This window comes from Amblyomma mixtum, chromosome 9 (genome assembly GCF_055824585.1).
Source record: "Amblyomma mixtum isolate Tamu chromosome 9, ASM5582458v1, whole genome shotgun sequence".
Taxonomy (NCBI): domain Eukaryota; kingdom Metazoa; phylum Arthropoda; class Arachnida; order Ixodida; family Ixodidae; genus Amblyomma; species Amblyomma mixtum.
This window is the reverse complement of record NC_143020.1, coordinates 44,601,685-44,623,746: the sequence shown is the minus strand read 5'-3', so window position 1 is coordinate 44,623,746 and position 22,062 is coordinate 44,601,685. Positions and strand designations below refer to the sequence as shown.

Genomic DNA, 22,062 nt, shown 5'->3' with positions numbered 1-22,062 from the left:
GTTAATTGGAGAGACATGGGAGAGGCCATTGCCCTGCAGTCGGTGTAGTCAGGCTGATGATGATGATGATGAATCATGAAGCAAAAGAGGCGCTCAATTTTGCAAAATAACCTGTTAGAGGCCATCATATTTCTAGAAAATCTTGCACACTGATGTCGTGTTATGGTTAAAAAATAGTAGGGGTATATCGGATTTCAAAAGGAAGAAGGATGCTGTTTAAGGTTCGCTAATAGATAACCATAAAATTGCACAATCAACGTAATAGTCTTGAAGAAGACGCTAACTAATACCCCATTATTTTTCTGCCTGTCATACACATTTCCTCGCTGGATTGGTTCTAGTCCTACGTATGGAACGTATGGAACTACGTATGGAACAGAGTACGCACTTAAGCTTGGATTTGTCGTGATAAAGGTGCAATAGAAATATGTGTAGTTCTACGGGGCGGAGGCTCAGTGTCTGTTCTAGAAAGCTGAGAGCTGTAGCGCAGAATATGCATCGAACTGACAGTGACACTTCATGGAGATAAGAGTCTACTCTCCGCGCACCTGTGCTACAGAGAGGGTGGGTGCTGTTTTTTTGTTTTGTTTTTTCTGGTACATCTTATATCGCTCTTGCTGTAAAAATAGTAGTTGAAACTCTTTTCTTTGCTCTAATTCTCTTTGTTGCCTGAGGACTGTCGTTGCATTCGTGGTTGTGTCCTCTTTGGAGAAATACCGAAGCCGGGATCATATGCTAAGCAGAACAGCACACCGGCTGAAGAAGAAGAAAATGTCGACGTGCTCACAGGTAAAAGTTGTCGCAGGGGTGGAGCTCTCTTCCCTGCTTGCCCGTGGTGGCGAGGCGCATGTCCTCCGCGATCTCCTTGGCCTTGATGCAGCCGGGCGACGAACAGGGGGCGATCTTGAGGGTACGGTTGGTGATCACATCCAGCGGCTTGGTGTAGTAGAAGAGCGCCGCCAGCACCAGCACCAGCAGCGCAGCCAGGATGACCAGCGCCGTCAGGAGCATCCGGCGAGCTTCCTCCTGCTCGGGGTCCTTGGCGCGGGGGCCTTCGGGCGCCGCTGGGGCCCACTCGGGAAACTGGTCCGCACCTGCGGCCAGGATTTAACACTTATCTACACTAGGTGGCTGGATGCCGCATTCCCGCTTTCCGAGACGAGCGCGAGTGAAACCACCGGAAGTTGGACGGCTTGTCCCGGAAGTCGGGTCTGCTGTGTATTTCGACGCAAAAAGTCGCGTCTTTCGCCCTTTCGTTCTTAGTTTTTTGCGTTGTTCTCGTGCAATGTCTGCTGTTGTATGAAAGTAGGAAGCAAGCTGAACGCGAGAAATGTCAGCATTGTGTGCAGAACCCTGAAATTTCAGAGAAACCGAAGAAAACAGGCATGCAGGTCTCACCCTGCCGCGGCAAAGGAGTACGAGCATTATACACGACGTTCTTGTCTGGTTCTTGTCGTCAGATCGTGAAGGAGAAGTAATGGAATGACGATCAGGCTAGGTCATCTGAAAACCTAATTTTCATGAAGCAAAGAAAAGGCACAGAGCGAGAGGAACGACTGACAAGAAAGACGAATGCTGCAGTGCGCGTGAGAAGCGCTGTTAGAGGTCAACTGCACCAAGCACAACGAATAAACCCATTCAGGCTTAACTTGATACAATACGAAACAGTGCATGACGCGCTCCGTCGAACAAGCAGTACCATACCTTTTGGAGGGGCTAATGTGAACCAACCGAACACCGTCAACACCTCACCAGATAGTAGCCTAGCCCTCGCTCCGGTTCGGTCTAAACATAATTCGGTAAAACGGTCGCTGCAAAGTGCCTGGTGAATGTTTCAACCTATTGTTATATTTATCCCCCATTGATAGCATTACTTGGGCTTGAGCGTGGGAACAAGCATGACAGTAAAGAGCAGAGTTGGCGAAGCTAGGCAAACGAGACTACACCGAGTCGGGTAGACGAGGCTCCATACTTGCTGCGTGTAGCGACGTCCTGTCGTCTGCTAGTGTCGTCCCATTGCGATGCAGTGGACCCTAATTTTCGAAACGTCTTTCCCGAAGACTTCGCTGGTCTCCTCGCTCAGTTCACGGCGCAACAGGTAGGCATTGCCATATAAAAAGACGAGAACGACGAAAATACGAAATGCTAAGTGTGAAAACAAATCTGGAACTGAAAAACCGTGCTCAGGTCCGATTTCATGCACTTCCAAAGGCTGACTTCCGGTACAAGGCCGCTTACTTCCGGTGGCTTCACTTTCGCGCGCCCGATGCGGCATCCAGCTCCCCTAGTGGAGATCAGTGGGACTTAAATGTGAAATCAGCTAATACAAAGGAGACAATACTTGATGCAGAGATCACTGATCCAATAGGATAAAAGAGAGCAAAGTAGGGTAAGAGAGCGACAGAGGTATCCTTGCGTAAATGGAGAAGAGGGAATAAAATGTGAGCGTGATGCTGAAAGCAGATACCCAAGGCTAATCTGGAATGACGGAGTGGATTCAAAGTGAAGGTAGCCGCCGCGGTGGCTCAGTGGTTACGGCGCTCAGCTGCTGACCTGAAAGACGCGGGTTGGATCCCGGGCGCTGCGGCCGAATTTCGATGGAGGCGAAATTCTAGAGGCCCGTGTACTGTGCGATGTCAGCGCACGTTAAAGAACCCCAGGTGGTCGAAACTCCCGGAGCCCTCCACTACAGAGTCCCTCATAGTCTTAGTCGCTTTGGGACGTTAAACCCTAATAAACCAATAAACCAATCAAAGTGAAGGTAAATGTGGAAGAAGGCGGCAGACTGTAGGAATCAAACTGTATTCGATGATATCGCTGACGAGTTGGCCCGTGGGGGCGCAAGGTAGGGCGATTCAAGCTCAGCGGCAAATTCTTTCGTCCTCCTCTCCATGTTTTCGGGCTAATGCAATTGAACGTGATAAATAATGAATACCACAACCAATCCTACGCATCCGACTGAATTGGGAAAAGTGAACTTAGAATTGCAAATGTTGTCGCGAATATAGTACCTTCGATGGGCTTCGTGGCAAATGTGTTCATTTCTGGGGAAAGTGTAAAGGTACAGTTTCGAACGCCAAAAAAACGGTTTTATTTGTCAATAACCTTGACACCATCAAGATAAAAAGCGTTGCGGTATCTTTAACAATGCTGAGTGTTTTTTGTATAGAAGGATAGCTTCGAAGTCTACTGCGCATGTTCTGTACACTTCTTAACACTGCGAGGTAAAGCTGCTTACGTAGTCATATATGAACTCACCCTATGCGAGGAAAAATTTCTTGTATGAGATTATGAAAAAGGATACCTTGCTTTTTACTCGGAGTTAGTTTATGAACTTACTTCTAGAATTTTTGCCGTTCCTTTTACAACATCAGGGTGGTTGCAGAAAAAATTGTAGGAAAAGGACCATGAAAGAAACGAGCAAGTTTTCGTCCTACCGCTTCTGCTGCAGCGGACTTGAAGTTATAACAAATTCGGCTAAACACCTTCTGTTGCGAGGTCTTTTAGATGTTTAGCCTAATTCTACGTCAATCTTTATTAATGCTGCTACCCATGACCTGCTTTCACACAAGTAGAGCCACCGAGAAAATGTTAAGAACATGAATAGTGTCGAAAACGTTCTGTTTATATTTGGTAGTCAAGGCGCATATTTTATGGTTTCTCACCAGTATAACTCTCACAATTTTATTTTGCTTTATATATGTGTACAGACTCCATAAAATGTCGGCTATGATGATATTGTTTCTCACCATTAGTTTGCCCCAGTAAATTTGGGCTCCATTGCGTATTGCGGAATGTGGAGACAGCCACTTTTTTTCAGAGGCTATTTCAATGATCTTTCAAAAAACCTGGTATACAGACCTAAAAGAATCGCCACATTAGCCCTAACGAAAGCGATAAGCGATAATTGAGGTGCAACCTATGGAGCGTGCTTGCATAGTAGGTATTCATCTCTCAGGATATATCTTTCTTTAAGAGATTATTTTCAAGCCTCTCTGAATTATTTTGAAAATTCACCAGTTTTTCTTACCCTAGAAAGGTGCAAGAGAAAAATGCAACGAAGGGGCTCACAAAAGAAATACAGCCATTATTACAGCGAAATGGCATTTGACCAATTTTCAGAACACAGAGAGATTTGGTGAACTGACTGTTGGCATGGACACAAAAACTACGCAGTCAGCTGTTTCAAGAATCGTAATCAACTATGAGCCCAAGGCAATTGAAAACATATATTCACTACACTGAGAACTCGACATATGTGTTGGCTTTTGGCTCATTTCATCATGTTCTATTATTTTGCACGAATTTGAATTTCATTACTGTCAACTTGTATGACGGATGAACAGGCTTAATGGTGCTTAATCAGGATAGAACAGCGCAGAAAAGACACGAACGTGGAAAAAGACATGGCGACAGAGTGCTCGATTCCCTGCGTTTGTTTCTTCGTCCAAGTGATTTCTACACGGTTATGCCCGGGTCACCGTTATAGCCTTTGTAAATTTAAAATTTTGAACACCGTTGGTAGTAGAAGCACCTGCTGAGCAGCTCAGATTTTCATTTTATGAACAATTCCTAGAATCCCTACCTGAAATTCTTATTGCAGTTTCTTCAAACTCCACTTTCTCATCTTAACCGTCAGTGCGTAAAGTATGAGAGGAATCTATTTAGTTTTTTCGCGTGTACTAAGGACACAAGCCATCTATGTATGTATACCAATCTAAAATGTGCATAAGGGCAAAATGTTTGCGAGCGAATGTATTGCGGAGCAATTTTTCTTAACCTGCGGAACTTCTCAATTTTAGAACCTAACCTTTCCTGACGAAGTTTGCTGTATATCTTCCCAGTATATTTGAAGCAGTGAGGGTTGCATCGTGCTGAAGTCACGAATTTTTAGACTCTCACGTCCATACAAGCAGTAGTTCTCAGTATGTTAACGTAAAATAACACGTGAGTTCAAACAATAGCTCGCGTGTTTCCTTAGTAAACGTAACAGTGTTCTTTAAACGCCATTTTGCTACACGCGCGGTATGCACGAGTTGTTTTATTGTACGAGTCTCACGAGTTCTCAATCAGTTTTGCGCTGCTGACTTAGTGGCTCGTTATTGATTTCTCAAGCTCACCTTCCCATTCGGCTGCCCCTTGTTCGCCTTCGGGTGATACGACTGTCTCCCCTGGTGCCGCTTCTTCCGGTTCTTCCTTGGTGGCTACCGGCGGGTAGCCGTGAACTTCGGCAGGCGGCTCGGCCGTGCTTTTCAGTGATGCTGCAGGGGTTGATTTCCCGCTCGCGGAACTCTTGGAAGGGGGTTGCCCTTGTTTCCTCAGAGAGCCACGTGTCTTCGACTTTTCGCTGGTGGAAACTTCAAGGTGGAACCATAAGAAATATAGCCAAGCCATCGTTACCCGCAAGTCAATAATTGTCGCTAGGGGAGATCTAGGACAGGCCTAAAGGTGCATATGCACATTAAATGAAGTAAAATCATTTTAGTACACATCATGAACGTCTAATGTCATAGTTCCAGTGTAAGTGATGGCGGATTTTTTCAAGCATAATTCAGAACGGAGTGGCAGGACACCAGAAAGTGCAGTATTATTTTCGGGACATTGGGCTGCGGCCATCGTAAATACATGGTCATTAAGAAGGAATAAGAAAATAAGCAAATGGGAGACAGGACAGAAGGAGATAGAGATTAGTGGATGAAACACGCACACAAAAATATATCACATTCATAAATACTTATAAATAAACACAACTACTAGCATAAAACTTTCCCAGGCCGGAAATAGAAGCCACAGCAATAATATGGCTAGCCTGGAGCCTGACACGCATGCAGAAAACGGTGTACATGGCGTCAACTCCGATTTTGTTCGCTAATTCAGAGAAGCAGCTGCAAGGTCTCCCACGAGTTCCTTCTTACCAGCAGGATGACATTAGTGCTTAGAAGCGAGGCCAGTTTACAGACCAGAGGACTGTTGTATTTTAACCGGTAATTTATTCTTGGCAATCTTCGAAGTAAGCATTTTCCGCCAGAGTCATTTGACTGTTGGTTATTACCAGCTGTCACTTGTAGCCTGATGGCTGAGAGCTAGGAGCCAGTGGAATCGGTAGGAGCTGTAGATTCACGCCGTGGTTGACAAGCGACAGAAATTCGATGAATTGAACAGAAAATATTGGTTGAAAGGTAGGCCACAATTCTTACGTTTTGTTTTTTTACTTAGAGTAAAGCAGGCTCGAGGCAGCGGGGTCATTATTTTGACACGTCACCTGCCTCCATCAGTAAAACAATTGGCTCTTCGGTCGTACATTCAAAAGCTCCAGGTAAATGTAGACACGAAATATGAAGACACTGTAGGCAAGTTTACGTCTTGTCGAAAGCGAGCAAGAACAACGGGGTAGCAGGCGCACCGAAAAATGGAACAACGGAGGCTACTTACTAGCAGTGAACAAACAAAATTAGATCAAATCACACATCTTAGAACTAATGTGGCTTCTTTTGCAGGCCAAATTTTTTAGTTCACTTCAATTCCGTACATTGCGAAAAAATTAACCGCAGATAAGACTATCAGGTTTCCACGCAAGCTAGCATGAAGGCAGGCAAGGCTGTGTAGCTTCTGTGTAGCATCAAATATGGCACAGAGATGAGGACGACCTGTGAGGAAGACGAATATAGCGTTGACTTTCAACTGATCTTCATTGGAAAAAAGGGGAACATTTCTAAAAAGCTTCTGTGACATGAGAACCAGCAGAATTAAAAACTTCATATAAGACGTGTCTTCTAAAACCATTATCATCAACAATGCGAAAATCAAAGCACGAAAACAAAACAAAAAACGCTGAAAAAACGTGGGAAGAATGAGGAACAAAAATACACAGCAGTTTTGATCTGTAAAACGGCTGTCGTTGTTTTTTCAACGCTGTTAGTATTAATTGTTTTCGAAGACATGGGTCATGTTTCACGCTGTGACTTTAGATCCATCACATGCCACAGAAGTTTCTTTTGAATTTCCTCTTTTTTCCTATAAAGCTCTGTTGATAGTCAGCGCTGTTTTCGTCTTCCCAACTTTCATTCCTCTTCCGTGTGCGCTCTTTCAGCCAACACCACAGAATACCAACCAGCCCAACAAAAGAATGGGCTCAGCAATTTTAGTGCACATGTTTGAGCTAGTCGACGGCATTTTTATCGCTTTATACATTCTTAAATAGAATAGGACATGGACGAAGTGTTTATTGCTGTTTTATTTTTCCTAACCCACGCCAGGAACCCTCAAGAACACGCCACAAAATTCAAACCAAACGTAGCTTCTATTTCCTTGCTGAAATGAAGAAAACAAAGTTTTGGCATCCCTTGCACGTTCGCGAGGTTTATGGAAAGTCGATTACACTGCAGTTAGGAATAAATGTATGTGAAGAGCTTTCTATTTGTAAAAGGGGTGCTTTCATTAAAATGGCGACGGTGAAAATAATGTTACGTACGAGGGCTCCAAACTTCTATATTCGGTTATTGTCATAGGTTACGCAGCCAGCGAGGTGCATTTTATCTATTTAGTGGCTTTGGTTGTCTGCATCGCTTGATTCTCTTAAATCCATGCGCAGTTAAAATGGAAGAGATGAAAGGAACTGAGTAATTACCCGCACTAAGTCTATACTTTCTAAACAATCGCGGAAAACGTGCCAAATCAAATAAATGAGGAACTTAAGGCCCGACACAATCCTGACCACGTAAGCTGCAACAATAACGACTAAAACGCGTCAAGCCACCGTGTACATTTAAGTTATGTGTAGTGTACAGCGTTGAGCTGCTAGCGATGATAGCTGAGCAACAAAATTACCATCGTACGCGTATCTATCCTCTGCTCTTGGCAACAAGAACCGCCCACTTTTTTTTCTGAGACAAGGTTCCGCTTTTCCGGGAATTTAGCGCCGTTTCGTTTATATCGCTGTGCTCTTTCAGGAATTTAAACTACCTCTTGATTTTCTTTCGCTCTGTTTTCCGCCCTTGTGATTGGTTCACGGCGAGCAGAGCAGGCACCGTAGTCACAGCCATAATTTTTGTTTTATTTCTAAATGGGTCCAACGTTCGAGCATGTGCAAGATACTTCTGTGCCGCCAATATGTAATCAATTATATGCACGAAAGATTACCTCATGAAGAGAAAACAACTTAGCATAAAGATTCGAATACCACGCAGGCGACGAAAAAAAGCCACAGATTTGTAGTTCCCTGCTTGCTTTATATACATTTCTTGGCTTTTTCGGCAGCCATCGCCCTATGATCGGCGAGGAGGACTTAGAGGCACGCAAGTAAAAATAGAGAAACGTCGCTGCCTTATAAGTTTAGAGCTGATTAGCGTCTGCGGCCGGGAATATCGCGAGCACTTTGTTGCGCGCGAAAATAATAACGGCGTAGTTAGAAAACAGGTTTAAGCTGCACGATAGTGGTGGCACCTCTCGCTCGTCTTACAGCCAATGCGTGCCAGGATAGCGACGTGAAGAAATAACTAGGGTTTAGCTTTAGATTGCTACGTTCTCAGCAATACCAGACCGCAAGGGTAGACGACTAGAAGTGCTTTTTCTTCTAGCTAGACCAAAGCACAGCGAGAACCAACAACCTGGAGATAGAAGGAACATAGCGCTGTGTTAAAAGGGGGGTTAAAGTCCCAAAGCGACTCCGGCTATGAGGGACGCCGTAGTGAAGGTCTCTGGAAATTTCGACCGGCTGGGTTTCTTTAACGTGCACTGACATCGCACAGTACACGGGCTCTAGAATTTCGCCTCGATCGAAATTCGACCGCCGCACCCGAGATCGAACCCACGTGTTTCGGGTCAGCAGCCGAGCGCCACAACCACTGAGCCAACGCGGCGCCTCTTTTCCCGTCTTTTTCTACGACTGTATTGTCACCGTCGAATTTCGCTTCGTTCGGATACGGCGTTCTCGCATCGGGCAGTCGCACCTAGCCAGATGGTGGAAATCATTTTGTGTACCCTTAAATACCCTCTTTTGATACTAGACAGAAAACAGGGGAAGGGGACGAGTGATGGGGGTGGGGGGGGGGGGGGGGGAGGGGTAAAGTGCAGTAATAAAAAATCAAGAACTAGAAGAAGGTACAAGCACCTATGTCATCACGACCTGGCAGTGTTTTAGAATTACCGGGGACTCTACGTGCATAAAGACATCAGTGTGAAAATATTTGCGAAGAGTGGGGCGAAATGTAAAATGAGAGAGAACGCTATATCTTGTTACTTGTGGCATTGAACTCTTCAGCCTGCAATCAAATTATCTTACTATTGAGCTGAAATTGTCATCCTAGTAACTTAACATACTGCTGAAAGGTTTGTTTGTTTTTCTAAATAAAAGACCAAAATTCTGAACAAAGCCTCGGTGAAGAATGAAGAAGTCAAGGAAGAGCGACTTTCGGCCGGCCACTTTTCTCAGTACTGTGCAAGAAAACGGAAACAGAATCTTCGAATTACCAAAACATTCATTTCTTATGCTTAGTCTTTCGTCATCATTAGCGAAAGTTCCTTAAGGTTTTGCTCTCCAGTTCCTGATCCAAAATTATTTTACTGACAGGCAGCGAACGGAACAACCCGCGATACCCGCTAACCCGCTATCCTGACAAGGATAGGTAAACGCGAAGAGGACATGAAAAAACACACTAGAGCTTCAAGCAGCCCCAGTCGCGGCAAGAGTGTTTGTGTCACTAAAAACGTCGTCCGCAATAAAAAAAAATCAAGAAGATCACGCTGGGCGTTAACTGTACGAAATATATTTTGAATATAAGCACTGTGCGCTAACAATCAATAACTCTAGCTTGGCACCGTAATGTAGGGGACGATGAGCAACCTTTGTTTGTATTACCTATAATCACATCCGAAACTGCATAGTCACTGCAAATCAAGAGATAGCTCCATTCAAATGGGACGAAGCGGGAGAGGAACACTTTAACACTAAAACAGAAAAGCCGAGAACACAATGAAATTCAAACGCAACGAGAGAAAACCTACAAGAAAAAAACTGATGGTACAATCATGAAGTTTGAAGCTCGTCTCGGGCAATACGGTCCTGTTTCGCGTCTGGATAAGTATTTATCTGACGAACAGGATCACAAAGATCGCGTTGGTGCCATGGAACAGACGTAGTCAGCACTCTTTACCAGCCTCACCAATACCCTTCTACTGAACTATAAAGGGCCCGTACAAAAATTCCGGTTTTGGCATTGTGAGCGATAAATAGGATGGCTCAGGGAGCCGCCCCGGAGAATCAACCTCAGCGGGCTGCAGGGTCTTCGCAACCTGCCAAACGAGTTTTGAACAAACTAATCACTCTCGAAGGTGGCATTTAAACTAATGGTTGATCGCTCGAGGACAGCAAATTCGGTCGCTCAAGACCCGCCGGCGGCAGCAACAGTCATCATTGGACAGTGGCGCTTCCCGTAACTGCTTCACCACTGCGCAAGGAGTGGTAAGAGGACTCCCGGGAGCATATGACTGTAACGTTGAGAATCATCAATTTCGCACATATGGGCACTATGTCATTAACGCTATCGCTTCCTACCCTTAACGCGAGCCTGTGTGTTCCCTGCCATTTTCTTTTTTTTTGTCCCGCGCACTCACTCACTCTGATGAGGCATTCAAATCGCGGCTTTTTTTTTATGCCTTAAAAGAGGGCGTTATAATACATTCGGTATCCGGGATACTAAGCTCGAGCACACCGTGGCACCGAGCAACGTGCACTTACCGGAGGGCTTTTCCACTTCGATTTCTGCTAGGGCTGAAACAACAATCGAAAAGAAAACGTCCAAACTTAGCTGTTCCCAGTATGACCACAGCATGCTCTCTCGTGAGCAGGCATATGGTGGACAACGAGTTATACAGGGTGTCCAGGCTAACTTAAGCCAAGGGTTAAAAGATTGAATATTTTAGGTAGGCCAGGGAAACCACTTACATATACCTACCAACCGGCCTGCGCATCATGGGCAATATTTTGTTTTGGCAAATACTTAATTAGCAACAAAGATAATTTTCCTAAATGCGTAAGTATTGATTTTAGACAGAACAAGTGAATAGCAAAGTTGGAGAGCACCTTCAGAAACCCGCATTCCATTTATTTGCGATAAAGAAGCCCTCACGTGCATCTTTTTCCCGAGCTCCAAAGAAAGCCCGAAAAATAAAAAGAAATCAAGTTACTAGCCCATTCGCGCGCCACGATTCTGTTGCTCTCAATCCTGGCTTGAGTGAACGAAATCATCTGCTGGCAAGGCGCGACGACCACACTGCTCTGGCAGGCCGAAATGTCGACGGTGGATGCACCGTCACGCTTGCTGACTATCTCGCGTGGGCGTCGCAACCACCGTCAACATATCAGCCTGCCGAAGCAATGGGGTCCTCGCGCCTTGCCAGCAGCTGGTTTAGTTCACTCAAGCCAGGATTGAGAGCAGCACAATCGTGGCGCGCGAATGCGCTAGTCACGTGATTTTTTTTGTATTTCGGGCATTTTCTTTGGAGCTCGGAAAAAAGATACACCACCTAAGGCTTTATTTATTGCAAATAAGTAGAATTGGGGTTTCTGAAGGTGTTTTCCAACTTTTCTACTCCCATTTGCTGTCTAAAGTCGATATTTACGCATTTAGGAAAATTATCTTAAATGCTAATTAATTCATTGCGAAACAAAAATTGCCTAAATGCGCGAGCCGGCTGGTAGCTGTATGAAAGTGGTTCTCCTGGCCTACCTCAAATATCTTATTTTTTAACCCTTGACTATAAACATAGACTGGACACCCTGTAAAACATGCATGAGATATCTAGGTGTTCTTATACAAAGTTCAAAGTGTTGCTTCTTCATATGTGTTTGTCCAGGTTTAGGGCACAGCATTCTCAACAGTGAAATAGGACACTGGCGTTCTTATTTTGCTGTTTTCCTATTTGATCCAGTGACTTCTCTGCTGTCTACAGCTATAGTAAATTAAACTCCAAGGTGAAGAGGAAACAGCGCTTCAAAAAGCCTTCAGCAAACGGCGGCTAACACCTTCATGATGGCAACATTATTAGCTGAAGGCGCTCTCCGGAGATCCATTCGCCGCTTCAGCCTTTTTGTTGTGCCCGACTTGGTGAGAACAAGCGGAAACGAACGCTGTCATTCTTATTTAGTTTGTAAGTTCAGCGCTCCTGTCCGTCGTGTACCACCTTTTTCTTGTCCGTTGTGTTTTGTGCGCTGGTTCCTTCAGAAGCATTCTTATTTAGACAACGAGTTCGCTTCTATCAAAGTAGGTTTCTACCATTACTCAGGTTTTCTGGTATCCACATCTTTCTTTCTGACATTGCGCGGCTTTATCATTCTTGCTTCGCATCTAGCCAGCTATGTGACGTATGTCACACAACATGGCTAATGCGAGCCAGGAAATATTTATACAAATTCAGGTCGCACTGACAGCCGTACGTCCTCTGCGGTGTTGCATCAAGGCTTAGGGCCCCGAAGCACATTTGCGCAAAAATAGACAAATATTAGCACGGTTACGATGAGTTAGTCTTAATTTGAAATGGAATGGAAATAACACGAAAGGAAGAAGCGCATTAACGAGTTAGGGGTAAGAGGGACTGTAGTGTAATTCAAGATTTCACTGCAGAAAGATACTTTGTTTCGACAGGGCACGACGAGGTTAGTCTTCAAACATTAAGCGATTATTTGACAAATATTTTTGTTGAGTCCTTCCGATTAGTAGAGGATACGGTAGTTAGACACAATTCTGGCAAGCTATCTCAATATCTCAAAAGATAATTCAAGAAACACTAAAGCATGAAGTGCTTTAAACCCATGATAATAGAAAAATAGAAACACTCTCCAAGCTTACAAAACGAAGTATCCGACATAAGGAAGCACATTAGATAGAGAACCTAATATGTTTTAAAAAAACAAGGCGGCCTACAAAGCGTGCAAGATGAAATTACGCGTGGGTAAATATAAGATATCCGCACAAGACAAGGAGTCCAACTTCGTTACAAAAACAGTTAATAAGTAAAACAAGCCAAGGATTTCGGCAAACATGTATACAGTAGCAAAATAAGCAAGACGTGAATAACTGAGGCAATTTTCGAGTGACTGAATAGTCCACCGGAAACGCAAAGGAAGAAAAAGAAAAGCCACACTAACAGCAAATACTAAAACGGCTTGTGAGGATCAGGTAAGTGCAATTGTGTTGTGGAAGTGTCGCAAATAATGGCTTGTGAAACTTTTCACCCTGCGTAAGCAGTGCCTCAAGGCTATAAGTCTGCTGAAAACTTGAAACACTGATAATAATGTCTTAATACACGACAAAGGACCCACCAAGGACTTGAAAAAGTGTCCACTGATCAGCTAAATATCTATAGTTTACATGATGCTTAATAAGGTGCTCCCTAGTCTAAATAAAACAACCTTAAATTTGATAAACGAAGGCATTACGCTGGCCTTCAGAAGGGATGCACAAAAAATGACCACACATGCACCAGAAATCATATGATGCAAATACGTTGGCTTTATAAGGAATACCTATATATAGCCCTGATAGATTATGAGAAAGCGTTATAAGATGCACCGCTAATGAGGCATAAGCCTACAACTGGCGACAGAGGACTAACGCAATAACTGATCCGTGCAAACCCTGCATGGAACAGGTCTCGCGGCCAGCAGTACGTCTCTTCATTACGGCTTCGCCTCCCACCTTTCTGGCCCCAGAACCCGAAAGCCGCGGTTTTTTTTCAGATCAAGGCGCAGTTCAATTTGTACCACATCATGTAAAACTGCGCGCTACTGGCAGGTCGTCTCCGCGCCTCCTCTTTATCTTGCCAGCGAGTTCTCAGACTTTCTGAAACCAGTGTAGGTGCACCATATCAGCACCTCCTCGAGACAAAGGTTCTGGAGAGAATCATGCTGTGCCGTCACATAACATCGCATTGTATCCGCCCTCCCGTCGTATTTCAAGACTATTCAGGATTATACCCAGCCTACTATACTGAGCCAGTTACGCAGATTCATGGGACTGGTGAATCTTTCCCGACGCTTTGTACCGCACAGCGAAGAGCTGCTCAGTCCGATCAGCGACTTCGTTCGGTCAAGCGCTTGTCCGTCCATTGTCACTTCCTGGTGATCAGGAGCACGAACCGCCTTTGCTGCTACCAAGCAAGCTGTCGCAAACGCCGTGCTTCCATACGCCCGTTAACACTAGTACTTGATCGATAATTTATGCCTCCAGTGTGGCCTTCAGAGCTGTCTTACAATAGTCTATTAACACCGAGTGACGTCCTTTGTCCTTCCACTCTCGGAAGCTATTTCATGTTGAGGCCCGCTGCAGTGACTTCAGATGCGAGCTACTAGCAATCTACATGCGATAGAGAACTTTTGAAATTTCCTGGAAGGATGCCAGTTTAAAGCACTGACCGATCACAAGCCACTGGCGTAAGTTTTTCGCAAGACCACATCGAAGTGCGCTTCCCGCGAACTCCGCAATCTCGCTTATATTTCGGAAATTACTACCGACATTTGCCACACGAATACTGCCGACAACTGCGCCGCTGAAGCGCTTTATTTTATTGCTGCGGTTGGCTCCGCATCGTAAACCGTGAACTAGGCCGCGTTCTCCTCAGCGCAGCAGGATGACAGAGAGCTCAAGGCTTTTCGGGAGAACCCCCGCTTTTTCCGAGTGTGGCTTGCGCCCCAAATAAGCTCCCCTGAGCCCTTAGAGTGTGCTCTTTCAGCAGAGCTTCCCCGCTCTTTTTTCCGGCTTCACCACGACGCACATTTTTCAATAACTACACATATTTAAGCCATGAATTCGGGCTACTCATCGCCTTTTACCCAGCGCTGTCTGGACTGGTGTTAACGGTGATGTATGCGCCCGGGAGCGCACGTGTCTCCCCTGCCAGGCGACAAAAGCTCCTCGTCATACCAGGACGCCTCCCCAGGCTTTGCTTCCAATCGTCCGTTGTTTTGAAAATCTTCATCTCGACATCGAGGAACCTCTATCCGTTTCCCAAGACTATTATTGCATACTCACCATGGTCGGCCTTTTCACATGCTGTCCGGAGGCTGTTCCTGTTAGAGACATCGGCGCTGAGACTTTTCCGGTGCCTTCATTTCTGCGAAGGCGCCTCGTTTTGGTTGTACTGGCACCGTGACAACAGACCGCGGCGCCAATTTGAGTCCGTCCTGTTTGTTAACCTTGCCCGCATTCACGGCGCCAAGGACTACCGCACCACTCTGTACCACCCATGCGCAAACGGCATGGCGGAGCGCTTTCGCCTCCAACTGAAGGCCGCCCTAACAATCCGCCTCAATTGCGCCCACTGGGTTGACACCTTGCCCCTTCTGCACCTTGGTAAGGCCCGTCGTCCGAGAAGACCTACAATGTTCTGCAGCACACCTGGTGTACGGTAGTTCCCTGCCTCTCCGGAGACTCCTTCACATTAGCTGCTTCGCCTTATGTACTGCGTTAAAGACATCCGGCCTAATCCACCTTGCAGTTCCCTCCCCAACAGCATCTTCGTTCGTTCAGATCTCGCTCTTTCTACAGAGGTTTCCGTTCTCTGCGAAGCTGTTCGGGCACCACTCATACCGACCAACGACGGAGTTTTCCGGGTCCTTCGCCGCACGTTAAAAACTGCCACCTTCTTTCAGAATGGCCGTCAAGAGACAGTCTGTCTGTACCGCCTTAATTAAGCCGCGTACCTGGAGACCACAACTGAGTGCGTCGCAGTGCTGCTTGACGTCGGCAGCCCCCTGTCCACCGTCTCCGACTCCCCGCTTCACCTCCTGCGCTGCCAGACCTCAGTTCGGTTTGGACTTCGAGTCTAAGCGGGGGCACTGTAGCGCCCTTCTTTGGAACTGCCTAAAGTACGGCCAGTCCACACCCGAACGAGAAGAAGAAAACAAGGACAGCCCCTGGTTGTGGCACGTGAAGCCATGGCTCGCCGTTCTGTTCTGGCCTATTTCCGTGCAATATCTCCCGTTCCTTCGATCCTGGGACATAAGCCTAAAACCTAAAGGCACTGTAATTAACTGCACAGGAGGGAAAAACAGACAGGATTTCTATTGTGGAAAGGAATTAAAAGCAACGATCAAAGTAGGATGATAGATGTACCGCTTTAGGTGAGGCACTAGCTTCAGCTAAGATGTTTACAAGAGTCCCAAGCTGGTTCATGCACATGATCTTTATACTGGACGTCTCGTGTACCAAGCAGATGCAAAGACCTTCAGGCATGATAAGCAATGTTCGAAGCAGAATGACAGATGCATCGCTTTAGGTGAAGCACAGGCTTCAGCTAAGATGTTTACAAGAGTCCCAAGCTGGTTCATGCACATGATCCTTGTACTGGAGGTCTCGTGTACCAAGCAGATGCAAAGACCTTCAGGCATGATAAGGAATGTTCAAAGCAGGATGACATATGTACCAATTTAGGTGAAGCACTAGCTAAAGATAAGATCTTTACAAGAGTCCCAAGCTGGTTCATGCACATGATCCTTATACTGGATGTCTCGTGTACCAAGCAGATGTAAAGACCTACATTGCAGCTTTTACAATGTTCGTGAAAAAAGTTCCATCATTTTTTTTTGCTCGACGTCTGTTGCCCTTGTGTGTGCTCAGGGTGGGTCTGTGTATGTTCCATTTTATTTTATTCCAACAAACAGTTGATTTCCAGATGGTACTCCCCTCACCAGCTTGAGTGTTATCACAGCTCAGTTAGAGAATACGACGAGTATTTTTCGCGCTTTTCTCCTTTGGTAAGTAGACGAAATGCTCCAATTAAGGCCATCGTACGAATATTGGCATCTTTAGGTTAGAGTTTCGAAAGAGAGGGTGTTCTTTGCATGAAATACAGCTGTGGCTAACGACGAAACGCAAGAAACTCTTGAAATGACGTCATTTATAACATTGGCTTCTAACATTCGCAAGTATAAAGTAACATCTTCTTCGCTATCGTCAGTACCTCTCCCACGGGCACTACGGATCAGAGTCGCGATCTTCCATACAAATACAATAAGCTTGCCGTCCAAGTTAGTTCAGTTGGTAGAAGGACTGCTACAGCGAAGCAGTGGTCCAGGGTTCGAACCTCGGTCTAGGACGAATTTTTCTCTAACTACGAAGTTTCTGAGAAAGCTGTATAGCTTTGCTTTTTAGCCGTAAGGCCTAATTTGGGTGAATGCCCTCGAGTAATTCCTCCCTTACTACAAATCTGCTCCATCTTACGGGGTTCCCCTAAACATTTCACCGAATACAAGAAAAAAAGAAAACTGCCTTGGCACACTCACTTTGCGTTTGTGATAGGACGATTTTTTTTTTATTTGATTTGATTTGATTTATTTGTTTCCTTTCTGATACAGAAAGAGGAGCAAGAGCAAAAGGCGGAACGCCTGACGGTGGCTCTTGCCCCGCATACAGTTTGGCACAAACAGTCATTTAACATAGTTTTACACAAAACGTTCCACACCAAGGTCTTCGGGGGGAAATAAGAAAAAAGTCACAGCACTGAGGGAAAAAAAGGGTAAATAAATTATGCGAGAAAAAAAAGAAAAAAAACGCGTATGTAGCAAACAATAGACCGTGCATACCAACACAGAATACTTAGTACAAAGAAGCACAAGCAAGTACACAATTCTGAAACATGGTTGTTGCAAGTTTAGCAGCATGATAGCAAAATCATAATAGCAACACATAGCAATCATAATAGCAACAGGAAGGTTCAAAACGATAATGCACTCCCAGAAAATGAAACTATGGACAGAAACATCGCAGATTAATTGAATTCTAAGTTATTTTCGAGCAGCAGAGCTTTAAACGTGTTCTAAGAGACATTAGCACTCAGATCTGTTAATTCTTGTATTTTGTTCAGAAGGTTAGCTGTTTGATAGCCTAAAACTCTTCTGTTCGGCTAAAAACGCACGGAACCCTTAATATTTTTTGAACAAGGGGTGTTAGTACCTTAGATGGCGCCCCCAAGTATAGCGATTCATGCAGAAACCGCATTTTCAGGAAAATGCAGCATCATTTTGCCCCTCGAGCTGGTCATGGTGGCTTTCGAATGTGATACATTTTAAGAGAGGTTGGCAACTCTATCCAATTTAGAAATCCCGTATCTCACCAGTTTTACTTCCGAGGCGTTAACGCCTCCTACAGCCTCCGTGTGCCTGCTAAACGCTGCTCACGCTTTCCATAATAACGGGTACAATAAACGCTTTTTTTATACCTAAAACGGTGTACACCTCAGGAAAGCCGGTTATTGTGTTTTTATTAAGTACACTAGCATATTTCAACTTAACCCTTTTCAGAACACGTCAGTCATGACATTACGTCGAATAATCGTGAGAAGCCAAAGCTACCAAGTTTCGCTCTTGCTTTTCTGCACGCATTTGAAATGACTAAATAACTCACCGGTTTGCTCTTCACGTTGCGCCTGCTGTGCTTGAAGCAGTTTCTCCTGTTCTTCCAACTCCAGGGCTTCGAGCTCTATGCGCATCTGTTCCTCCAGTCTCTCTGTTGAGGGCAAAACGTACCGTTAATTCCATCATACACGACTGCCTTAGAAAATAAAATGACTGAACACATTTCATGAGCTCACACCCGCTGTGATCTAAGGCTGCACTGTGCACTACTACTGCATGTGTCTTTATTAGCAAATGCTTCAAGCGTTGTCCGAGTTCCTTCTCTTTTTCTTTTTTCTTGTATCAATAGTTGACGTTATGACTTTTTTGAAACTCAGAGTTGAGAAAAAATTTTTGTGCAAGTTTTCTGCTTAGCCTGCCACAAAACAAGCAGCAGGGAGCAAAAAAATAGTCTGAAGGAATTTGGATTGAATCTATTTAGAATAAAGAACTAAAATGTGCAGCTATGCCCTGATTGTTTGGCTGAGTCTAATATTTCAAATTTTGTTAGCCGTAATGTCACCTAATGATAATTCGTAAACATAGTGCTTGAACAAAATTTAAACATTTTTATACGATGGTGTACTTCAACAAGAATTAGCCTAGCTCCAGATGCATGTATTTGGCTACAGCCCCGTTTAAAACGAAACCAAAACTGTACTAAGTGCCCTAACGACCGGTAAGGAGTCAACTAATTAGGCTGCAGTCATTTTCTATATAATGAATGCTAATAAGACATACTGAAACAAATTATAGTTTTGGAAACAGGAAGAACGCATATACACACCTAATTTCATTACGATATCTATAATTTTATAGTATATAAAGGTTAATGCGCCCTGATGCCGCGAGCGCACCTTGAAGAAGAAGAATAACCGCCCCTCATTACGTTCATGATTTTAAAACGCCCTTAATTTTAAGTTCAACTCGCATGGCTTACAAAGTGCAAAGCAGTGCCATTAACCTGATTGCCTCTAATCAACTTTGCAAGTGTAGGCCTGAAGTAGGCGGTATTTAGTTGTAGGTCGCATGTAAACCGAAGATCACCCGGAGAATATTTATCCGCCAGCGATCTAAAGGGCTGCTATGAGATCTATCGAAGCATGGTATATTGTTTTCTAGAAGAAAGTGATAAAAACAGACTTTTCTTAACAGTTTAATTTCCCGCAAGCTGCGTCTCAGTGGCGTAATATTCGAAGTTCGGAACAAGATAGTTCTCCTGTTACTATGTGGTGCAGCAGCAGTACTAGGGGCATTTTTCTAATTCGAGCTTACGTATAGGGTGTCCAGGCTAACTTTAGCGACGGGTTAAAAGAAAATATTTGAGGTAGGTCAGGGAAACCACTTACAAAACGTACCCACTGGCTTGCGCATCATAGGCAATTTTTTGTTTTTGCAATTAATTAGCCATTACGATAACTTTCCTAAACGTGTAAATATTGACTTTAGGCAGAAAATGTGAACAGCAAAGTTGGAGAGCCCCTTCAGGAACCCCCATTCTATTAGTTTCTGACAAAGAAAGGCTCACGTGTATCATTTTTCCGATCTCTAAAGGAAGTCCGCGAAATACAAAAAGATCACGTGACTAGCACATTCGCGCGCCGCGATTGTGCTGCTGTCAATCCTGGCTTGAGTGAACGAAATCAGCTGCTGGTGTGGCGCGAAGACCTCCGGCAGACCGATACGTCGACGATGGTTGCGGCGCAACTTGCGCCGTCACGTTTGCAAACTGGCACCTGCGGGCGTCGCAACCACAGTCGACATATCGGCCTGCCGGTGCAGTGAGGTCGTCGCACCATACCAGCAGCCGATTTCATTCACTGAAGCTAGAATTTAGAGCAGCACAATCGTGGCGCACGAAAGGGCTAGTCACGTGATTTTTTTGTATTTCGCGCACTTTCGTTGGAGCTCAGAAAAAAGATGCACGTGAGGTTTTCTTTATTGTAAATAAAGAGAAAGGGGGTTTCTGAAGGCGCTCTCCAACTTTGCTATTCACATCTGCCGTCTGAAGTCAATATTTCCGAATTTAGTAAAATTATCTTATGTCTTAATTAGCGACAAAAAAAATTGCCTAGATGCGCAAGCCGGCTGGTAGCTGTATGCAAGCGGTTTTTCTGGCCTACATCAAATATGTTATTATAAGTCCCTGAAGCCTCCTTTTTGGCAAGTGGCCCATCTGTCCACCCTGTTGTGTGCAACCTGCCAGTTGTGTACACCTGGCAAGCCTTCACCTAGTTGAAGGCTTTGGTGAAGGGTACAACTGGGTGAAGGCCTTGAAGTTAAACTTTGTGGTAAGGTTGGTTTGGTTTGGTTTTGTGGGGTTTAACGTCCCAAAGCGACTAAGGCTATGAGAGACGCCGTAGTGAAGGGCTCCGGAAATTTCGACCACCTGGGGTTCTTTAACGTGCACTGACATCGCACAGCACACGGGCCTCTAGAATTTCTCCTCCAAAGAAATTCTAGCCGCCGCGGCTGGGATCGAACCCGCGTCTTTTGGGCCAGCAGCCGAGCACCATAGCCACTGAGCCACCGCGGCGGCGGGATTTGTGGTAAGGGTCTTTAGGCCCATGACCTTTATAGTGAGGGCCTTCATGGTACATGCCTTCGGTAGAAGCCCTTTTGGCAAAAGGCCTTTATGGTTAAAGCCTTTAGGTCAAATGCCTTGACAGTAACTGTAACCTTCAGCTCGAATTGCATAGTAACCATTGCTGCTGTACTACTTTCCGTACTTTGCCGTTCTGAACCACTTGCTAATTTTCTCTGATTTCTCTGCTAGAATAAACTTCTCAAGTAGGGCTTAAGAAGAGTTTGCTTACTTCTCCTTCTCTGCAACCTGCGGCGTTCTTGCTCGAGTTGTTTCGCCACTCCTGAAATACACAGACAGAAATCAAGAAAACTATTAATCAAAGGTGAGCCATTACGCTTCACTTGTGTGCCTCGTGTTATGCGCGCAGTTTTGAAATGCGGGCACCTCGCAGTTTTATCTTTCAACATTCCTTTTCCCAAATCAGCCGTGAACGCAGAGCTTCCGTCAAATAACGCATTTTGATACGTGTAGCATTTCGAAGGAATAAGTGCTCATCAAGCAAAAAATGTCAGTATTTATCGTAAATAAAACTGACGGAAATACTGATGTAAAAAAGTCGAAGAACTGCTGACAAAAAGAAAACGTCTTGGCAGAGTAGTTAGTTTTCGCCCCGAATTTGCCAGCTATGTCAGTCAGCGTTGCCCTGCTCAATGAATCGCCTGTTGAGTTTAAACTGCGGTTTCCGGCGAAAGGATTATATTAGTGTTTCAATAATGCACTCAGCCGAAATCTTCGAAAAGCGTTCTATATACGGAGAGTAGCATACAGCTTCTGTTTGACATGTCCATTTTGGATTACGATTGGAAGGTGAAATTCACTAGGAACATGTTAAGATTGCGATGAAGCAGACGAACGGCCTTAATCTATTATTCATTCGGCCTTAATATATTACCCAAAAGCAGAGCTGTTTGGATTTTGGGAGCTTTGGAAATCTTGTGATCGTTGTACTTTATACAAGGCTCTGCCGAAACTCGAAGAGCACAATTAAAACCCGTATATTGATAATACTAGGCACGCTTCAGAGCAACCAGAAGCCGCCATTAATGCCTCTCTGTCATGTGGGCAGGTGCGCAAATTCCACGCTAGC

At 44.8% G+C, this 22,062-nt stretch overlaps 1 protein-coding gene across 1 annotated transcript in view; it reads right to left on the bottom strand.

Moving 5' to 3' along the window:
• The window catches only part of LOC149328867 (neprilysin-1-like), a 53,618-nt gene that overhangs the window by 30,552 nt on the left and 1,004 nt on the right, over window positions 1-22,062 (bottom strand). Inside the window, exons 2-5 of the mRNA XM_089559119.1 lie at window positions 18,399-18,500; window positions 10,736-10,768; window positions 5,121-5,357; window positions 788-1,094 (exon numbers count right to left, since the gene is read on the bottom strand). Of these exons, the coding sequence (XP_089415245.1) occupies window positions 788-1,094; window positions 5,121-5,357; window positions 10,736-10,768; window positions 18,399-18,500 (679 nt within the window). The remainder of the gene's footprint in view (window positions 1-787; window positions 1,095-5,120; window positions 5,358-10,735; window positions 10,769-18,398; window positions 18,501-22,062) is intronic.